This window comes from Balaenoptera borealis (assembly GCF_965194805.1).
Source record: "Balaenoptera borealis genome assembly, chromosome: 7".
NCBI lineage: Eukaryota > Metazoa > Chordata > Mammalia > Artiodactyla > Balaenopteridae > Balaenoptera > Balaenoptera borealis.
In genome coordinates this window covers 67,920,955-67,941,487 of record NC_138864.1, presented here as the reverse complement: position 1 = coordinate 67,941,487, position 20,533 = coordinate 67,920,955, and the positions used below count along the sequence as shown (strand labels likewise).

The 20,533-nt window shown below is 34.2% G+C and overlaps 1 protein-coding gene across 7 annotated transcripts in view; it reads left to right on the top strand.

The window, feature by feature from the left end:
* GLCCI1 (glucocorticoid induced 1) overlaps positions 1–20,533 on the top strand; it is a 125,464-nt gene that overhangs the window by 52,253 nt on the left and 52,678 nt on the right. For all 7 annotated transcript variants that reach the window (XM_082398388.1, XM_082398387.1, XM_082398386.1 and 4 more), the window contains one exon: positions 8,628–8,714. In XM_082398388.1, the coding sequence (XP_082254514.1) occupies positions 8,628–8,714 (87 nt within the window). The remainder of the gene's footprint in view (positions 1–8,627; positions 8,715–20,533) is intronic.

The following is a 20,533-nucleotide window of genomic DNA, read 5'->3' as shown; positions in this document are numbered from 1 at the left end:
AATTGAAAAATAAGATTGATTTGTAATTTCCTCTTTGACATAAATATTTTTAATAACAGTTTTATTGAGATATAATTTATATAGCATACAGTTCATCTATTTAGAGTGTACAATTCATGGTTCTTAATATGTTCATAATTGTGCAACCATTGCCATAATCAATTTTAGAATATTTCTGTTTCTACGAAAAGAAACCATTAGCAGTCACTCACTACTTCCCCCCAGTCTTCTTTTCCTCAGCCATAGGCACCCAGTAGTCTACTTTCTGCCGCTCTACATTTGCATTTTCTGAACATTTCATATCAATGGACTCATACAATTTGTAGCCTTTCGTTTCTGCCTTTTTTCATTTAGTATAGTATTCTTAAGTTTCATCCATGTGGTAGCATGGTATCAGTACTTCATTCCTTTGTAATGCCAAGTAATATTTCATGGTATGGACATACTACAGTTTATTTGTACATTCATGAGTTGGTGAACTGCTATGAACCTTTGCACACAAGTTTTTGTGTTTACGTATGTTTTCATTTCTCTAGGAATTGCTGGATCATATGGTAGCTCTATGTTTAACTTTTTCAGGAAAACATTTTTATAGATATTTTTTCCTCCATAGAATTAAAGTACAACATGAAAGACATATCCAAACTGAATTATAATTTCCTGTCAATATTCTCATCAATATCTTTCCACTAATATTTCTAGGTGTTGGATATTTCAGTTACCTTCAGTTTTCAGTTACTCTAAACACTTAAATATTTCAGCTTTTCTAAAGTCTCCAATTCCATTCCCATAGCCAGTGATAAACTACATACAGGCATTTGCAGTTGTGAGAGAACCCCAACCCCTAGTCAAAGGAAACGCTGACTAGGGAAAAATATTTTATGTGATGTATACTAACATCTTGGCTTACGTGTAACCTGTCTTCCAAGATAGATTTGAAGTTTGCATCTAAAGTTAGAATTTTTGTAATTCTGTGTTGGGCTTTCTCAGAGTAGATATACATCCCCACTTACTGATTCTGTTACATAGCTATCTTTCTCATTTTTTTAAAATCCTGCTTCTAAATTTGAAACAGGAGTCACTGCAGAAGATTTGGAAAATACCAAAAATCTCAAAATAAGTTGCATTTAATTCTAATATCCAGACAGCCATTTTTAACATTTTGATGCATATCCTCTTATATTTTGATTATTTGCATTTAAAAAATAAAAATTTTAAAATTACAGACTATTTTAAAAATAGAGTTCAGATGATACTGCAGGTAGTAAATATGATTTTATAATTTATTTTTTATGATTTTAATAAATTATAACATTTACTCATGCCATTAAGTAGTCCTAAACATGACTTTAAGTCTTTTTATTAATCTTGATTTTTCTCAGCTGGAAAAAAAAAAAGGATTTACTGTAGAATTATCTAGAATTCTTACCACCATTTATGTTTTGAAATATCTCTTTAAAGTCTTTTTCTGTTTGTGTGTACTTGCTTACTAAAGTGGGATTACAGTCCATGTAGTGTGGTTTTTTGTATTATAAGAATGTGCCACAATTTTTCTTTTCTCTATTGATAGACATTTATTTCCAGTGCTTCTCTTGGTGTACATCTTAGGTTAATTCTTAGAAATAGATTTACTATGAATATTCTTAAGATTTGGGGCACGTTTATGATTGCTTTTTCTCAAATTAACATTTCTTATAGAGTAAGGCAAATACTTTTATCATGTCTAGCACAGATGCAATAGTTGATTTCTGTGGTATTTCTTATTTTTAAAAATTGCAATCCAGAGATTTATCACCAACACCCTCCCTTCCCCTCACCTTGAGATCTGGAAACAGAAATATAGCTTCTTAACTCTTCTGAATAAGCTCCCTCATTAATAATCTAGAAATTCACAAACCATTACTTCATAGACTTCCATTCAGTTGTGTGTTGAACACTTTTGAGGCCTAAACAGACATGGATTTTATAAATTTTACTTAAATATTCAGGCCTACCTTAGTCCTTGCTGGAGACTACTGTTTAATGTTCCTTGGTAAAGAGAAATTTCTCTCTAGCAATATAACTTTCTACATGGCTCCAAACAATATTTACATTAGTTTATGTTAATTTCCAAAGATGTAATTATATGCAAATTGATATTATACTTGTAAATGGTTATTAGCCTATAAGAAAAATGAGTGAGTATATGGTCAGCTTCTTAGAACACAGATTGTGCTGGGCTTATCTAAGAATTCCAGATTTGGTAATTCTGCTATTGAGCCTGAGAATTTGCATTTCTAACATGTTCTCAGATGGTGCTGATGCTGCTCATCCAGGGGCTGCACTCTGAAAGCGATCTAACAAAATGAGCACATAAGTTAGTAGATAGCTGAAGCATGATGGAAAAATTTGAGTGTGTAACTGCTATCACTGCATTCCTAAAGCTTTTTTCAGCTGAACTCTTCCTTTTCTTTACTCCTTGTCAACTAGTGAAGAGGCTATTTATGTTTATATCTGGTTATAAAACTATATATACTTATATACTGTTACCAGAAAAGCAAAGCATAATATTAGAATCACAGGGAGTTCCCTGGCAGTCCAGTGGTTAAGACTTTGCCTTCCAATGCAGGGGGTGTCAGTTTGATCCCTGGTCGGGGAGGTAAGATCCCACATGCCTCAGGGCCAAAAAACCAAAACATAAAACAGGAGCAATACTGTAACAAATTCAATAAAGACTTTAAAAAAAAAAAATGGTCCACATCAAAGTCTTTAAAAAAAAAAAAAAGAATCCCAGTTTTCTGTACTCTTTTTTAATCAGGATAGTCTTTTCAAGACTATCTTTTAAGTTAAAAGTTTTTAAAAAGTTAAAAAAAATTTTATTAGTCAAAAGAAAATCAAATCTCTAAAAGACATAGTTGTAAACTCTAAAAGACATAGTTGTAAACAATGAAGGGTTTGTCATTATCTATTTTTAAAACTTTTCTGTAACTTAAAATCAGACTCTAATCTTAATTATTAATTTAATTATCATTGATTTTTCAAGTAATTCTGTTTCATTTCTTGCCAGCTTTATGAGTACCTTAATATTAAGGATCATCTATGTAAGTACAGTAAAATAATTCACAGTCAGTAATCATATTTCCATAATAGATTATAAACTATAATAAGTTTCAAGGCAAAGGGTGAACCATACAAAAAATAGATTTTAAAGTTTTACATAGGATTTAAGTAAGTTTTAAATAAGATTAAGAGAATTTTGTGACGTGATTAGTTTTTTTTGTTTTGTGGGGTTTTTTGGAACTGAGTCTAGGCTCTTGCATGTAGAAAAAGAATATTTTCTTGGTAGGGGTTAGTTTGACCTGTTCTAAAATTGATAAAGCAGGAAAGCATATTTGCCCTTGCTAGTCTGTGAATAAAGATATAAACAACAAAAGCACCCATTGTTCACATCTGATAAAGGACTCTTATCCAAAATATGTAAACAACTCTTAAAACTCAACAATAAGAAAACAAACAACCTGATTAAAAAATGGGCCAAAGACCTCCTAACAGGCACATCACTAAAGACGATATACACATTGCAAACAAGCATATGAAAAGATGTTCCACGTTATATGTCATCAGGGAAATGCCAGTTAAAACAACGAGATACCTCTATACATCTGTTAGAATGGCCAAAATCCAGTACACTGGCAATGCCAGATGCTGACCAGAATGCAGAGCAACAGGAACTGCTGTGTGTTGCTAGTGGGAACAGGAAGTGGTACTGCCACTTTGGAAGACGGTTTGGCAGTTTCTTATAAAACTAAACATACTCTTACCTTACAGTCCAGCATTCATGTTCCTTGGTTACCCAAAGGAGTTGAAAATTATGTTCACACAGAAACCTGCATACAGATATTTATAGCAGCTTTATTCATAATTGACAAACTTGCAAGCAACCAAGGTGTCCTTCAGTAGGTGAATGGATGAATAAAGTGTGGTACCTCCAGACAGCAGTATATTATTCAGCACTAAGAAGACATGGAGGAACCTTAAATGTATATTACTAAGTGAAAGAAGTGACTCTGAAAAGGCAACCTACTGGATGGTTCCAACTACCTGACATTCTGGAAAAGGCAAAACTATGGAAAGAGTAAAAAGATCAGTGCTTGTCAGGGGTTTGGAGATGGTGAGGAATGAATAGGCAGAGCACAGAGGATTTTTAGGTCAGTGAAAATACTATGTATGGTACTATAGTGATGGATATATGTCATTATACATTTGTCCAAACCCATAGAATGCACAACACCAAGAGTGAACCCTAATGTAAACTATGGACTCTGGTGATAATGATGTGTCAGTGTAGGTTCATCAGTTGTAACAAACGTACCACTGTGGTGGGGGATGGCTGTGCATGTGTCAGGGTGAGGGGTATATGGGAAATCTCTGTAATGTCCTCTCAGTTTGGCTATGAACCTAAAACTGCTCTATTTAAAAAGAGTCGTAAAAACAAGTGTGTAGTCCTGTGCAGTAGGACTGTTTTCTGTTTATTTCACTCAGAGAAGAAGCATTCGTCACACAGGAAACCAGAGCTAGGAGGATGGGCCTGGGGGTTGGAGAAGAAGCTTCATGGGCTGGACTTTGGATGATTCTGAGAGGTGAAAATTAAAAAATGGCTTCTTCCACCTGTAGGTATGCTTTTCGTATAGAGGGGACTTTTTTTACTCAAACACCTTTTTGTCAGCAGTCTTAGAGATAGACTTTGGTTCTGCATTACTCAAGTGTATGAGAGGTTCAGGCAGCTAGAAAGGAAGAATCCCATTAAGTATGGTGGCTGAAGAGCAAGCTATTTTATGTAATACCAATTACTGAAGATTATATACTTCTTTCCATGCTGTCTGTGGAGGATGTTAATATGCATAAAATGAGTGTTCTGGGGTCATATCAGTAAGAAAAAGTAAAGCAGGTTTTTAAAAAAGTATTTGTGTGTGTATTTGTATATTTGAGTTTTGAAATGCTAATTGCATTGTACATTGAGTAAAGTAGTATGTAATATTTTCCAAATTTATTTGACCATGGAATTCTTTTTCATATATTTTTTACTAACACCCAGGAACAGTGTTATAAGTAGCACCATTCATAAAATTCTACTCTAGATTAATGGACGGAATAACAGGCCAGTTGGAAGGAATCACTTGCTGATATGAAAGCATAGAACTTTTGCTACTTTGTGGTGGTGTTTTCCTAATTTAAATGGTAAAGCATTTCTCAAATACTCAGATTTAACAAATTGGATACAAATTAATTCATCCTCTGTAACTTCACAAGCATGAGCTTTAAATAGATTTGAAGACCAAGTAGCCATCTTTGGTTTTCCTTTGACTAAAATAATTTGTTTAAAATCAATGATTAGATCAAGCCTCTTAGCCTCATCCACCAGAGGGCAGAGAGCAGAAGCAAGAAGAACTACAATCCTGCAGCCTGTGGAACAAAAACCACATTCACAGAAAGACAGACAAGATGAAAAGGTAGAGCGCTATGTACCAGATGAGGGAACAAGATAAAACCCCAGAAAAACAACTAAATGAAGTGGACATAAGCAACCTTCCAGAAAAAGAATTCAGAATAATGATAGTGGAGATGATTCAGGACCTCAGAAAAAGAATCGAGGCAAGATCGAGAAGGTGCAAGAACTGTTTAACAAAGACCTAGAAGAATTAAAGAACAAACAAACAGAGATGAACAATACATTAACTGAAATGAAAACTACACTAGAAGGAATCAATAGCAGAATAACTGAGGCAGAAGAACGGATAAGTGACCTGGAAGACAGAATGGTGGAATTCACTCCTGCGGAACAGAATAAAGAAAAAAGAATGAAAAGAAATGAAGACAGCCTAAGAGACCTCTGGGACAACATTAACTGCAACAACATTCTCATTATAGGGGTCCCAGAAGGAGAAGAGAGAGAGAAAGGACCAGAGAAAATATTTGAAGAGATTATAGTAAAAAATTTCCCTAACATGGGGAAGGAAATAGCCACCCAAGTCCAGGAAGCGCAGAGAGTCCCATACAGGATAAACCCAAGGAGAAACACGCCGAGACACATAGTAATCAAATTGGCAAAAATTAAAGACAAAGAAAAATTATTGAAAGCAGCAAGGGAAAAATGACAAATAACATACAAGGGAACTCCCATAAGGTTAACAGCTGATTTCTCAGCAGAAACTCTACAAGCCAGAAGGGAGTGGCAAGATATACTTAAAGGGAAGAACATACAACCAAGATTACTCTACCCAGCAAGGATCTCATTTAGATTTGATGGAGAAATCAAAAGCTTTACAGACAAGCAAAAGCTAAGAGAATTCAGCACCATCAAACCAGCTGTGCTGTTCTATATGGCAGCCCGTAGCCTCTAGCCACATGTGGTTATTGAGTATTTGAAACGTGCTAGTGAGATTAAAGAACCGAATTTTTTGTGTTATTTTATTTTCATTAATTTAAATTTAAATTATTACATGTGGCTAGTAGCTTTTGTTTTGGACAATGCAGTCTTTAGAATATAATTGTATATATGTGCAATTAAAATGAAAATTTTCTTTGGGGAGTATTTTTTGGAAAAGTTGAAACTATGATGAATATACTTCAACAATTTATATGCATGTAATTTTATAGCCACATGACTGAAAGGATTCTTCCAGTGGTTTTGTACTTTTTAAAAAACTATATATTTTACTAGATAGATTTCAGGAACATAAATATTCTTTTGTAGTTAGTTTTTATGTATTTCTTTTATATAACCAATACTACATTCTGAAATAAATAGGTTTTCACATTCAATTTTAAGAAAAGAATGACAATAGGAAGAAAGAAGATACTCTGAGATGAGAGACCTCAGATTTAGTTTCATTTGCCATTGGTGTGCTTGGCAGTATTAAGGCATTTGCAGAATTTTTGTGGCTACTGATTTAACTCTAAGTTGGAGATACAGTTTATGTAAATTTCCTTTGAAAAAGTTAGAGCCATACAAAATGAAAATAGTGTTATAAATGTTTTCGTTAGTTATGGAACATGCCAGAAATTTTACTCATTTTCTGTGAATATGCTTTTGAGTTTTAAACATTGTGATCCTTAATCATTTGATTTTTGATGAGAGCAATGCCTCTGCTTGGTAGAAAGGTAAAAGTATTAAGGGATATAAATTCTCGAAATAAAAGTTTGACTAAAACAAAGTCATAATTTAATAATTTTAGCATAAATTATTAAAGATATGACTACTTGGGGGGATTATTTTCAGAGTAGTTTTTCTTGTCTAGGACTGAGATTAGGAAAATTTAATAACTAAATAATTATTTGCAAGCAGTTTATTTAATATATTAGTACCTCTTATCTTTGCAATTACCAACTGAATAAAATATTTTACTCAGTATTATGACTAAATAGTTTCACTTTAGTATTTGAACTGTTTAAGCAGTTTATGTGTATTTTCATTCAACTAGCATTCAATTGTTATTGGTTTTATTTTGCAGCATCATTACTTTAAAGAGGTGGTAATTATTTAAAACTTTGTCCACAAGCATTTTGAATTGTATAGAACTGATGGCTTCTTCATAAGTTGTGTATTATGTAAAGTCACAGGTGCAGCCTCAATATGAATGATGAACTTTTCTGTATGTAATAAAAAATAATTTTTGAAGCAATATATATTTATATTGGGTTGGCCAAAAAGTTTGTTCGGGTTTTTTCCCTAAGATGTTACAGAAAATCCCCAATGAACTTTTTGGCCAACCCAATATTTATATATGATAATCATTACCCTATATCTGTCTTAAAATAGTGGTTTTAACTTTCCCTAAGTTGCATTACACTAAGAGTCTTCTCATATATTAAGGATGGTAGTTCAATATTTTTGAATTTTTAATACAACTACTAAATGATCTTACTATTTGGCATTTAGTGATTTGTGTTATGTTTGGATGTAGTGTCTGTTATGGGTTAAATCACTGAAAATGAAGTTTTAGGTTAAAGCAATTCTGTTTTCTGCCATGTAGCTCAGGTTTTCTTTAAGATGCATTGTTTTAAATTATAGTCAGTTTAGCTTAATCTTGTTTATTTTTATAATAACTTTTTCTATTTTTATAGTAACTTTATATTTTTCTATAAAGATGCTTGATGTTTTTCAAAAAAGGATACTATTATTAACACACTCTTTCCTGAGTATAGAAAGAGTAGTACATTCAACCCTTTACCTAACTAAATATTTGGCATGTAGGTCATCTGTAACCCCACTGCTTCTAAGCACGTTCTGTTAATCTTACTTCTCTTTAGTAAACATAACATTTCATAATTAGTTTGCCTATTCTCTTTAAAAACACCAATATGCATATTTCACAGTTCTCTTTGAATTTGATAAATTTAATGTTGATGTAAAACACCAAATGTTTTGAGTAACATTACTCAGAGACATCTTAGATTGATCATATCTAATTCAGAATAATAAACATTTCACAGGGTCATGAAAGTCCTAGCTTTTAAGGGATTCTAGTATTCAGTATAACCCTTTAATTGGTATGTGCTAAGATTTTGAAATATGTTTGATTTGCTGTGAGATTAAGGATAGAGGCAAAATTCTTTATTTTTTATTTTACTTACTTATTTTTTTAAAGACACCTAGCTGTTGGGTAGAAGAAGGCACAGAAAAGAGATCACATCAGCGTTCTGCATCATGGGGGAGTGCTGATCAACTAAAAGAGGTAAGTCACTTCTGTTTTCAGTGTATGTTCTGCTTTGGTCCTAGCAAATTATCTTAACTATTTCCTGAATATAATGATACTTCCTATATTTGTGACAAACTTACCTCTCTCAGAGTTTTAAGGGTTGCCTTCCACATTTTGGTGAACAATTCTGAGTTTACATTATTTGTGCCCTTCATATTCTTTATATATATTTCTTATGTACCCACTCAGCTTTTGCCTTTCCAGAATGAAGTCTGATTTTATGTAATTTTGTCTTATTCATTTTAGTTATATTTTGTTTCCACTTCAGCTTTCTTATTCGAGTTACCGCAACTAGAGCTATAAATTACAATTTTTACAAAGGTAGGATAGTGTTTTCTGCTTCTTATAATTTTTTAATGATATCCAGCATATTGTCACCCTTTGAGACCTGATAGTACAGTGGAATCCATGTCTTTGTGAAACAGTTATTATAACCCATTCCCTTATTATGAATAACCCAAATTATGATAATTTTATGTATTAATATATTTTTTGATTATTTTCCTGTAGTGTTATCTTTTATCCATCTAAATTCTTATTTATTTGCTTTTATAAAATTACAGAAACTTAGAGTTGGAAGGTCATCTAGTCCATCTCCTATATAAACACTCCTTAGAAAACGTTCATCTAGTCTATTAGAGTCATTCTCAGTGAGAAAAGCTTATCACTTTGCAAGAAAACCAAACCAGTTCTGTTTGTTGCCGCTTAAGTTGTTAGTTTATTTTGTACTATATTGAACTCAAAATTATACCCCTAAGTTTTGATTCTGCCCTCTGTATCAATATTGAATAAGTCTAATTTAAATATTTGAAAGGCTTGCAATATGTCATTTTCCTCCAGGGTAAACACTGACATTTCTCTCAAATATATTTCATATGCCATAGTTTCCATACCTCTTAGTATCATTTTCATATACTATAGGTTATCAGTATTTCTCATATACTGTGGTGTCTGGACTGAATAGATATAGTAGTCTATTAGCATGATTTTGCCTGTGATTGTATTACATTTTTAGGAACTTCTTTATATTACTGATGTACAGAAATCCTCAGCTCCTATCTACGCACACAAACACATATGCGCAAAATCAGTTTTTCCCAACAGCAACAAAAAACAAAGGAAGCTGAGTCTAATATATCTAGTCTAAAATAGGTACATATCTATGCATAGAATATTGAGTAATATTGAATAAAAAGTAAATTTGCTCTTTTATCTTAGAGGTAAATACAATCTCAAAGTTATAGCCAAGATTAGGTATAGTTGAACTTTGGACTACAGCAATACATGATATACACTATTAAAAAAGGAATGGCTGACATGACTGAGTGAGAGATTTAATTACTTCCCTCACAAAGCAATCCTAAAGCTGGACAAAACTGTCAAAACAAATTCAGCACTCTGGAAATCAACCAAATAAATTGAGAAACTTTATTCATGAAAAGTACTGAACTCAGGGTAAGAATCTTAGCTGCAAACGAATAGGGAGGACCAATGGCTCTGCTAGTCTGAGATTGTGGTCTCATTTGTGACAAGCAACAGACTCATGGAGTAGCAGGATTTTATAGAGAGTTCTAGGAGGTAAGACAATCTTGGGGGCTTGATAAGTTCACCACATATCACAGGTTGATTGGAGGCTGTAGACAGGCACAGCAGAATATCAAGTGGGCCCAGTCACCCACGTATCACTGGTTAGTGGAGCCTAAGAATATCTGGAAAGGAGATCAAACAGGCCTAGTGGTAATAAAATCTGAGGCCAACTTTTAAAAGGCCCAAACTCTGAATGCACTCCTCATTTCACACACAAATCCTCATTCAAATACACACACATCCTGAGAGTGGAAGCTTTACTGGATTGAGATGTTTGAGTAAAATCTCTGAATAGTTTTTGGCTAAACACTAAGGTGACACTGGAGACCAGCTTAAAAAGGTCTTAAAAAGCCAGTCGTAGAAGGAAAAATGAGGGAGGGAAAATGGAGTAGAGATATCAGCAACCACACCTTGTGGGGAAAACAGACTTTCAGTCCATCAGCCACCCTCAGAGAAAATCAGAATCTAGAGTTGCTCCAATATATTATCTAAAATGTCCAACATTCAACAAAAAATTTAGAGATATGCAAAGAAACAAGAAAGGATGACCCATAGTTAAGAAAAAAAAAGTCAATAGAAACTGTATCTAAGTGTCTCCATATGTTGGATTTAGCAGACTAAAACATCAAAGCAGCTATTATAAGTATGTTCAAAGAACTAAAGAAAACCATGTTTAAAGCATCAAAGGGAAGTAGGACCACAGTGACGCAATGAATAAAGAATTTCCACATAGATGTAATTATTATAAAAAATATACAAACAGAATCTGTAGCATTAAAAAGTATAGTAATTAAAAAAAAGTCACTAGATGAGCTTGATAGAAGATTTAAGATGGCAGAAGAATCAGTGAATTTGAATATAGGTCAAGAGAATTTATATACTCTGAAAGAGCAGAGGGAAAAAGATTGAAGAAAAGTCAAGCCTCAGAGGCCTGTGGGGAAACATTAAGTTCATACATATACACATAATGGGAGACTGAGGGGAGGAGAGGGGAGTTAAAAAATATTTGAAGAGATAATGGCAGAAAACTTTCCAGATCTGATGAAACACAATCTATATAGATTCAAGAAGCTCAACAAACCCCAAGTAGGAAAACACACAGAGCTGCACATAGACACATCATAGTTAAACTGTTGAAAGCTAAAGGAAAAGAGAAAATCTTGAAGCTGGAAGAAGAAAATGACTCATTACACATAGGGGACCAATAATACCTTTAACAACTGGTATTTTTCGTCAGAAACAGTGGAAACCATAAAGCATGACATATTCAAAGTGCTAAAAGAAAAATATCAACCAAGGATTCTATATTCAGAAAACCCAGTCTTTTAAAATAAAGGTGAAATAAAGTATTCCTAGATAAACAAAGATTGAGAGACTTTCCTGCTACTAGACTGTCTTACAAGAAATACTGAAGGTATTGACTCCAGTTTAATTCAAATCAATAGGAAGAATTGAAGAGTGTTGGCAAATATGTGGGTAAATATAAAACAGTCTATAGATAGATTTTTCTCATTTTTCTAAGATTATATATATAAAACAATAATTCTAACACTGTTGTGTTGGGTTTATAACATATACATTTAATATATATGACAATAGTAACACAAAAGAGAACAAGGGAAAAGACATATTTTGGAATATAGTTTCTCTTTTACTGGAATTAAATATTATTTTGAAGTAGATTATAATAAATTCATAAAGAATTTATAAAGAATTCACGTTATAATCCCTACAGCAGTTGCTAACAAAATAACTCTATAAGAATAGAAAATAAAAAGTATCAGAAATGGATTAAAAAGATACAATAAAAAATATTTATCACAAAAGAATGCAGTATAGGAGGAAGAGAGAAATAAAAAAGATGTGACAAATAGAAAAATAGCAAAATGGCAGAATAAATCCAACTATTTAAATAATTACATTAAATGTGAATGGAGTGAACATTCTATTCAAAAGGCAGAGATTGTCAAACAATAAAAAAGCAACACTCAGCTATATGTTGTCTATAAGAAACACATGTTAGATTCAAAGACACAAGTAGGTTGAAAGTAAAAAGATGGGGATGAAAACAGTAGTGATAAGGAAACATCAAGACAAAATAGACTTTAAGACAAGAAGTATTACTGAAGACAAATAGAGACATTTCATAATGATTAAAAGGTCAATACATTCAGGAAGATATAGCAGTCAAAAATTGTATGTACATCTAACAACAGTCTCAAAATGCATGAAGCAAAACTGTGGAAGGAGAAATTCAGTTTCCCTAATTGGGGATTTCAATACCCCACTCTCAATACTTGAAAGAACTACTAAGTAGGTAGAAATCAGCAAGGAGATAGAGGAGTTCAACAATATCATCAGTCCGTTTGACCTAACTGACATACATAGAAAACTCTACCCATTGACTGCAGAATACACATTCTTTTCAAACATGTGTGAAACATTTTCTGGGTGAGACTATATACTGGGCCATAAAACAACTCTCAGTAGGTTACAAAGGATCGAAGTCATATAACAGAAAGAAATCTTTAACAAACCCAAATATTTGTGAATTAAAGAACACTTACCTAATACAAGGGAAATTTTAAATACTTAAATAAATTAAAGCAAAAAGACAACTTAGAATTTGTGTGTACAGGTAAAGCACTGCTTCAAGGAAAACTTATACCTTAAGTGTGTATATAAGAAAAAGAGAAAATTCTCAAATCAGTACTTTAAGCTTCCATCTTAAGAAACCAGACAAAGAAGAGCAAAGCAGAGCAAAAGCAAGCAGAGGAAGGAAATGATAAAGAATATAGCAAAAAGCAATGAAACAGAAAAATACTGGAAAAAAGCCAATGAAACTAAACGTTGGTTCTTTGAAAAGATCAACAAGGTGTACAAACCTTTAGCTAGACTGACCAAGAAAAAAAAAAGACACAAATTACTAAAATCAGCAGTGAAAGGGGTGACATTACTACCAACCTTACATAACTTAAAAGTATTATAATGGAATATTATAATCAAATTTATGTCATCAATTTAGAAAATAAGATGAAATGGATAAAATTCTAGCAAGACACAAATTACTAGAAAGAAACAAATTACCAAGACTGATTTAAGAACAAATAGAAAATATGAGTAGACTTGTAACAAGTAACTAAATTGAATGAGGAATTTAAAATCTTCCCACAAAGAAAATCCCAGGATTGGATTTGGTGAATTCTATCAAATATTCAAAGAAGAAACAATGTTAATCGTTCACAAACTCTTTCAGAAAATAAAAGAGAAGGGAGCACTTACCAATTCATTTTATAAGTCCAGAGTTATCTGATTTCAAAGGCAGGCAAAGACATTAACATTTCAGATCAATATCTCTCTTGAACGTAGATGCAAAAATCCTTAACAAAATATTAGCAAACCAAATCCAGTAACTTATATAAAGGATTATACACCAAAAGCAAGTGCGACTTGGTCCAGAAATGCAAAGTTCTTTTAAGATCCAAAATTCAATTAATGTAATAAACACTATATTAATAAAATAAAGAACAAAACTGCATAATTATCTCAGTAGAGTCACAGAAAGCATTTGCCAAAGTGCAGCCTCCATTCATGATAAAAATCTCTAAACAAACCAGGAATAAAAAAGAATTTTCTCTGCCTGTTAAAGAGCATTTATGAAAAACATACAGCGAATATCATATTCAACGGTGAAAGCCAGAATGCTTTCCTCCTAAGATAAGAAAATAAGGTAGTGATGTCCACTGTCACCTTGTCACCACTTCTATTCACTTGCACAGGAGGTTCTAGTCAGGCAAGAAAAATGAATAAAAGAAATCCAGATTGTTAAGGAAGTGGTAAAACTGCCTTCATTCACAGATACATGATCCTATATGTAGAAATTATAGGGAACATACAAATATATTACTAGAACTAATACAAGTTCAGCAAGGTTGCAGAAAAAAATATCAACCTACAGAAATCAAGTGTTTGGTTGTTTGGTCTGAGGCGACCCACCACTGGAGCTTACAGGCACTTTCGTGGGGTGAATGGCGGACTCTGGGGGGGTTCACGCCAAGGAGTACTCCCCAGAACTTCTGCTGCCAGTGTCCTTGTCCTCGCGGTGAGCCATAGCTGCCCCCTGCCTCTGCAGCCGAACTTCCAATGCTAGCAGGAGAATCTAATGTGCTGTCACAGTTGTGAAAACTGATTAAAGGTAGAGTCTATGCGACCAGAGGGCAGACAGCAGAAGCAAAAAGAACTACAATTCTGCAGCCTGTGGAATGAAAACCACATTCACAGAAAGATCGACAAAAGGAAAAGGCGGAGTACTATGTACCAGATGAAGGAACAAGATAAAACACTAGAAAACCAACTAAATGCAGTGGAGATAGGCAACATTCCAGAAAAATAACTCAGAATGATGATAGTGAAGATGATACAGGACCTTGGAAAAAGATTGAAGGCAAAGATCGAGAAGATGCAAGAAATGTTTAACAAAGACCTAGAAAAATTAAAGAACAAACAAACAGAGATGAACAATACAATAACTGAAATGAAAAATACACTAGAAGGAATCAATAGCAGAATAACTCAGGCAGAAGAACAGATAACTGACCTGGAAGACAGAATGGTGAAAATCACTGCCGTAGAACAGAATAAAGAAAAAAGAATGAAAAGAAATGAAGACAGCCTAAGAGACCTCTGGGACAACATTAAATGCAACAACATTCACATTATAGGGGCCCCAGAAGGAGAAGAGAGAGAGAAAGGACCTGAGAAAATATTTGAAGAGATTATAGTCAAAAACGTCCCTAACAGGGGAAAGGAAATAGCCACCCAAGTTCAGGAAGCACAGAGACTCCCAGGCAAGATAAACCCAAGGAGAAACACGCTGACACACATAGTAATCAAACTGACAAAAATTAAAGACAAACAAAAATTATTAAAAGCAACAAGGGAAAAACAACAAATAACATACAAGGGAACTCCCATAAGGTTAACAGCTGATTTCTCAGCAGAAACTCTACAAACCAGAAGAGACTGGCATGATATATTTAAAGTGGTGAAAGGGAAGAATCTACAACCAAGATTACTCTACCCAGCAATGATCTCATTCAGATTCGACGGAAAAACCAAAAACTTTACACATAAGCAAAAGGAAAGAGAATTCAGCACCACCAAACCAGCTCTACAACAAATGCTAAAGGAACTTCTCTTAGTGGGAAACACAAGAGAAGAAAAGGACCTACAAAAACAAACCCAAAACAATTAAGAAAATAGTAACAGGAACATACATATCGATAATCACCTTAAATGTGTATGGATTAAATGCTCCAACCAAAAGACACAGGCTCGCTGAATGGATACAAAAACAATACCCATATATATGCCATCTACAAGGGACCCACTTCAGACCTAGGGACACATACAGACTGAAAGTGAGGGGATGGAAAAAGATATTCCATGCAAATGGAAATCACAAGAAAGCTGGAGCAGCAATACTCATATCAAATAAAATAGACTTTAAAAGAAAGAATGTAACAAGAGACAAGGAAGGACACTACATAATGATCAAGGGATCAATCCAAGAAGACGATATAACAATTATAAATATATATGCACCCAACATAGGAACATCTCAATACATAAGGCAAATGCTAACAGCTATAAAAGAGGAAATCGACAGTACCACAATAATAGTGCGGGACTTTGACACCTCACTTACACCAATGGACAGATCATCCAGACAGAAAATTAATAAGAAAACACAAGCTTTAAATGACACAATAGACCAGATAGATTTAGTTGATATTTATAGGACATTCCATCGAAAAACAGCAGATTACACTTTCTTCTCAAGTGCACATGGAACAATCTCCAGGATAGATCACATCTTGGGTCACAAATCGAGCCTTGGTAAATTTAAGAAAACTGAAATCATATCAAGCATCTTTTCTGACCACAATGCTATGAGATTAGAAATAAATTACAGGAAAAAAAGGTAAAAAACACAAACACATGGAGGATAAACAATACGTTACTAATTAACCAAGAGATCACTGAAGAAATCAAAGAGGAAATCAAAAAATACCTAGACAAATTACAATGAAAACACGATGATCCAAAACCTATGGATGCAGCAAAAGCAGTTCTAAGAGGGAAGTTTATAGCAATACAATCCTACCTAAAGAAAAAAGATAAATCTCAATCTAAACTTACACCTAAAGAAACTAGAGAAAGAAGAATGAACAAAACCCAAAGTTAGTAGAAGGAAAGAAATCATAAATATCAGAGCAGAAATAAATGAAATAGAAACAAAACAATAGCAAAGATCAGGAAAACTAAAAGCTAGTTCTTTGAACATATAAATGGAATCTAACAAAAAAAATTAAAGATTGATTCTGAAGAACCAAGGGGTAGGACAGGAATAAAGACTCAGATATACAGAATGGACTTGAGGATACAGGGAGGGGGAAGGGTAAGCTGGGACGAAGTGAGAGAGTGACATGGACATATATACACTACCAAATGTAAAACAGAGAGCTAGTGGAAAGCAGCCACATAGCACAGGGAGATCAGCTAAGTGCTTTGTGTCCACCTAGAGGGGTGGGATAGGGAGGGTAGGAAGGAGATGCAAGAGGGAGGAGAAGCAGGGATGTATGTATATGTATGGCTAATTCACTATGTTATACAGCAGAAACTAACACACCATTGTAAAGCAATTATACTCCAATAAAAATGTTTTTAAAAAAGCTGATTCTTTGAGAAGATAAACAAAAGTGATAAAACTTTAGCCAGACTCATCAAGAAAAACAGGGAGAGGACTCAAATCAATAAACTGAGAAATGAAAAAGGAGAAATTACAACAGACACCGCAGAAATGCAGAGCATCCTAAGAGACTACTACAAGCAACTGTATGCCAATAAAATGGACAACCTGAAAGAAATGGACAAATTCTTGGAAAGGTATAACCTTCCAAGACTGAACCAGGAAGAAACAGAAAATATGAACAGACCAATCACAAGTAATGAAATTGAAACTGTGATAAAAAATCTTCCAACAAACAAAAGTCCAGGACCAGATGGCTTCACAGGTGAATTGTATCAAACATTTAGAGAAGAGCTAACATCCGTCCTTCTCAAACTCTTCCAAAATTGCAGAGGAAGGAACACTCAAATTCATTCTATGAGGCCACCATCACCCTGATACCAAAACCAGATAAAAATACTACAGAAAAAGAAAATTACCAATATCACTGATGAATATAGATGGAAAAATCCTCAACAAAATACTAGCAAACAGAATCCAACAACACATTAAAAGGATCATACACCATGATCAAGTGGGAGTTATCCCAGGGATCCAAGGATTCTTCAATATACACAAATCAATCAATGTGATACACCACATTAACAAACTGAAGAATAAAAACCATATGATCATCTCAATAGACGCAGAAAAAGCTTTTGACAAAATTCAACACCCATTTATGACAAAAACTCTCCAGAAAGTGGGCATAGAGGGAACCTACCTCAACATAATAAAGGCCATATACGACAAACCCACAGCAAACATCATTCTCAATGATGAAAAACTGAAAGCATTTCCTCTAAGATCAGGAACAAAACAAGGATGTTCACTCTCACCACTGTTATTCAACATAGTTTTGGAAGTCCTATCTACAGCAATCAGGGAAGAAAAAGAAATAAAAGGAATACAAATTGGAAAAGAAGAAGTTAAACTGTCACTGTTTGCAGATGACATGACACTATACATAGAGAATCCTAAAGATGCCACCAGAAAACTACTAGAGCTATTCAATGAATTTGGTAAAGTTGCAGGATACAAAATTAATGCACAGAAATCTCTTGCATTCCTATACACTAACAATGAAAGATCAGAAAGAGAAATTAGGGAAACAATCCCATACACCATTGCAGCAAAAAGAATAAAATACCTAGGAATAAACCTGCCTAAGGAGGTAAAAGACCTGTACTCAGAAAACTATAAGACACTGGTAAAAGAAATCAAAGGTGACACAAATGGAGAGATATACCATGTTCTTGGATTGGAAGAATCAATATTGTGAAAATGACTATACTACACAAAGCAATCTACAGATTCAGTGCAATCCCTATCAAATTGCCAATGGCATTTTTTACAGAACTAGAACAAAAAATCTTCAAATCTGTATGGAGACACAAAAGACCCCGAGTAGCCAAAGCAATCTTGAGGGGAAAAAACGGAACTGGAGGAATCACACTCCCTGACTTTAAACTATACTACAATGCTACAGTAATCAAGATACTATGGTACTGGCACAAAAACAGAAATATAGATCAATGGAATAAGATTAAAAGCCCAGAGATAAACCCATGCACATATGGTTACCTTATCTTTGACAAAGGAGGCAAGAATATACAATGGAGAAAAGACAGACTCTTCAATAAGTGGTGCTAGGAAAACTGGGCAGCTATGTGTAAAAGAATGAAATTAGAACACTCCCTAACACCATACACAAAAATAAACTCAAGGGCTTCCCTGGTGGTGCAGCGGTTAAACATCTGCCTGCCAATACAGGGGACACGGGTTCAAGCCCTGGTCCGGGAAGATCCCACATGCTGTGGAACAGCTAAGCCGGTGTGCCACAACTACTGAGCCTGCACTTTAGAGCCCGCGAGCCACAACTACTGAAGGCCGCGTGCCTAGAGCCCGTGCTCTGCAACAAGAGAAGCCACCGCAGTGAGAAGCATGTGCACCACAATGAAGAGTAGCCCCGCTCCCCGCAACTAGAGAAAGCCCACACGCAGCAACGAAGGCCCAATGTAGCCAAAAATAAATAAACAAAATAAATTAATAAATTAAAAAAAACCCAAAACTCAAAATGGATTAAAGACCTAAATGTAAGACCAGACACTATAAAACTCTTGGAGGAAAACATAGGAAGAACACTCTTTGACATAAATCACAGCAGGATCTTTTTTGACCCACCTCATAGAGTAATGGAAATAAAAAGAGAAATAAACAAATGGGACCTAATGAAACTTAAAAACTTTTGCACAGCAAAGGAAACTATAAACAAGACGAAAAGACAACCCTCACAATGGGAGAAAACATTTGCAAAGGAATCAGCGGACAAAGGATTAATCTTCACAATATATAAATAGCTCGTGCAGCTCAATATTAATAAACAACCCAGTTAAAAAATGGGCAGAGACCTAAATAGACATTTCTCCAAAGAAGACATACAGATGGCCAAGAAGCACATGAAAAGATGGTCAACATCACTAATTATTAGAGAAATGCAAATCAAAACTACAATGAAGGTATCACCTCACACTGTTTAGAATGGGCATCATCAGAAAATCTACAAACAATAAGTGCTGGAGAGGGTGTGGAGAAAGGGAACCCTCTTGAACTGTTTTGTTTTGTTTTTTTTTTGAAACACATAGACTTTTTAAAATTTATATTTTTATACAGCAGGTTCTTATTAGTTATCCATTTTATACATATTAGTGTATATATGTCAATCCCAATTGCCCAATTCATCACACCACCACCACCACTGCCCCCCGCCACTTTCCCCCCTTGGTGTCCATATTTTTTTTGTTCTTTCTCTAATTGCTTTAGGTGTAAGGTTAGGTTGTTTATTTGAGATTTTTCTTGATTCTTGAGGTAGGATTGTAGTTTTGATTTCCTCTTTGATTTCTTCAGTGATCTCTTGGTTATTTAGTAACGTATTGTTTAGCCTCCATTTGTTTGTGTTTTTTATGCTTTTTCCCTGTAATTCATTTCTAATCTCATAGCGTTGTGGTCAGATAAGATGCTTGATATGATTTCAATTTTCTTAAATTTACTGTGGCTTGCTTTGTGACCCAAGATGTGATCTATGCTGGAGAATTTTCCATGTGCACTTGAGAAGAAAGTGTAATCTGCTGTTTTTCGATGGAATGTCCTATAAATATCAATTACATGTATCTGGTCTGTTGTGTCATTTAAAGCTTGTGCTTCCTTGTTAATTTTCTGTCTGGATGATCAGTCCATTGGTGTAAGTGAGGTGTCAAAGTCCCCCACTATTATTGTGTTACTGTCAATTTCCTCTTTTATAGCTGTTAGCATTTGCCTTATGTGTTGAGGTGCTCCTATGTTGGGTGCATATATATTTATAATTGTTATATCATCTTCTTGGATTGATCCCTTGATCATTATGTAGTGTCCTTCCTTG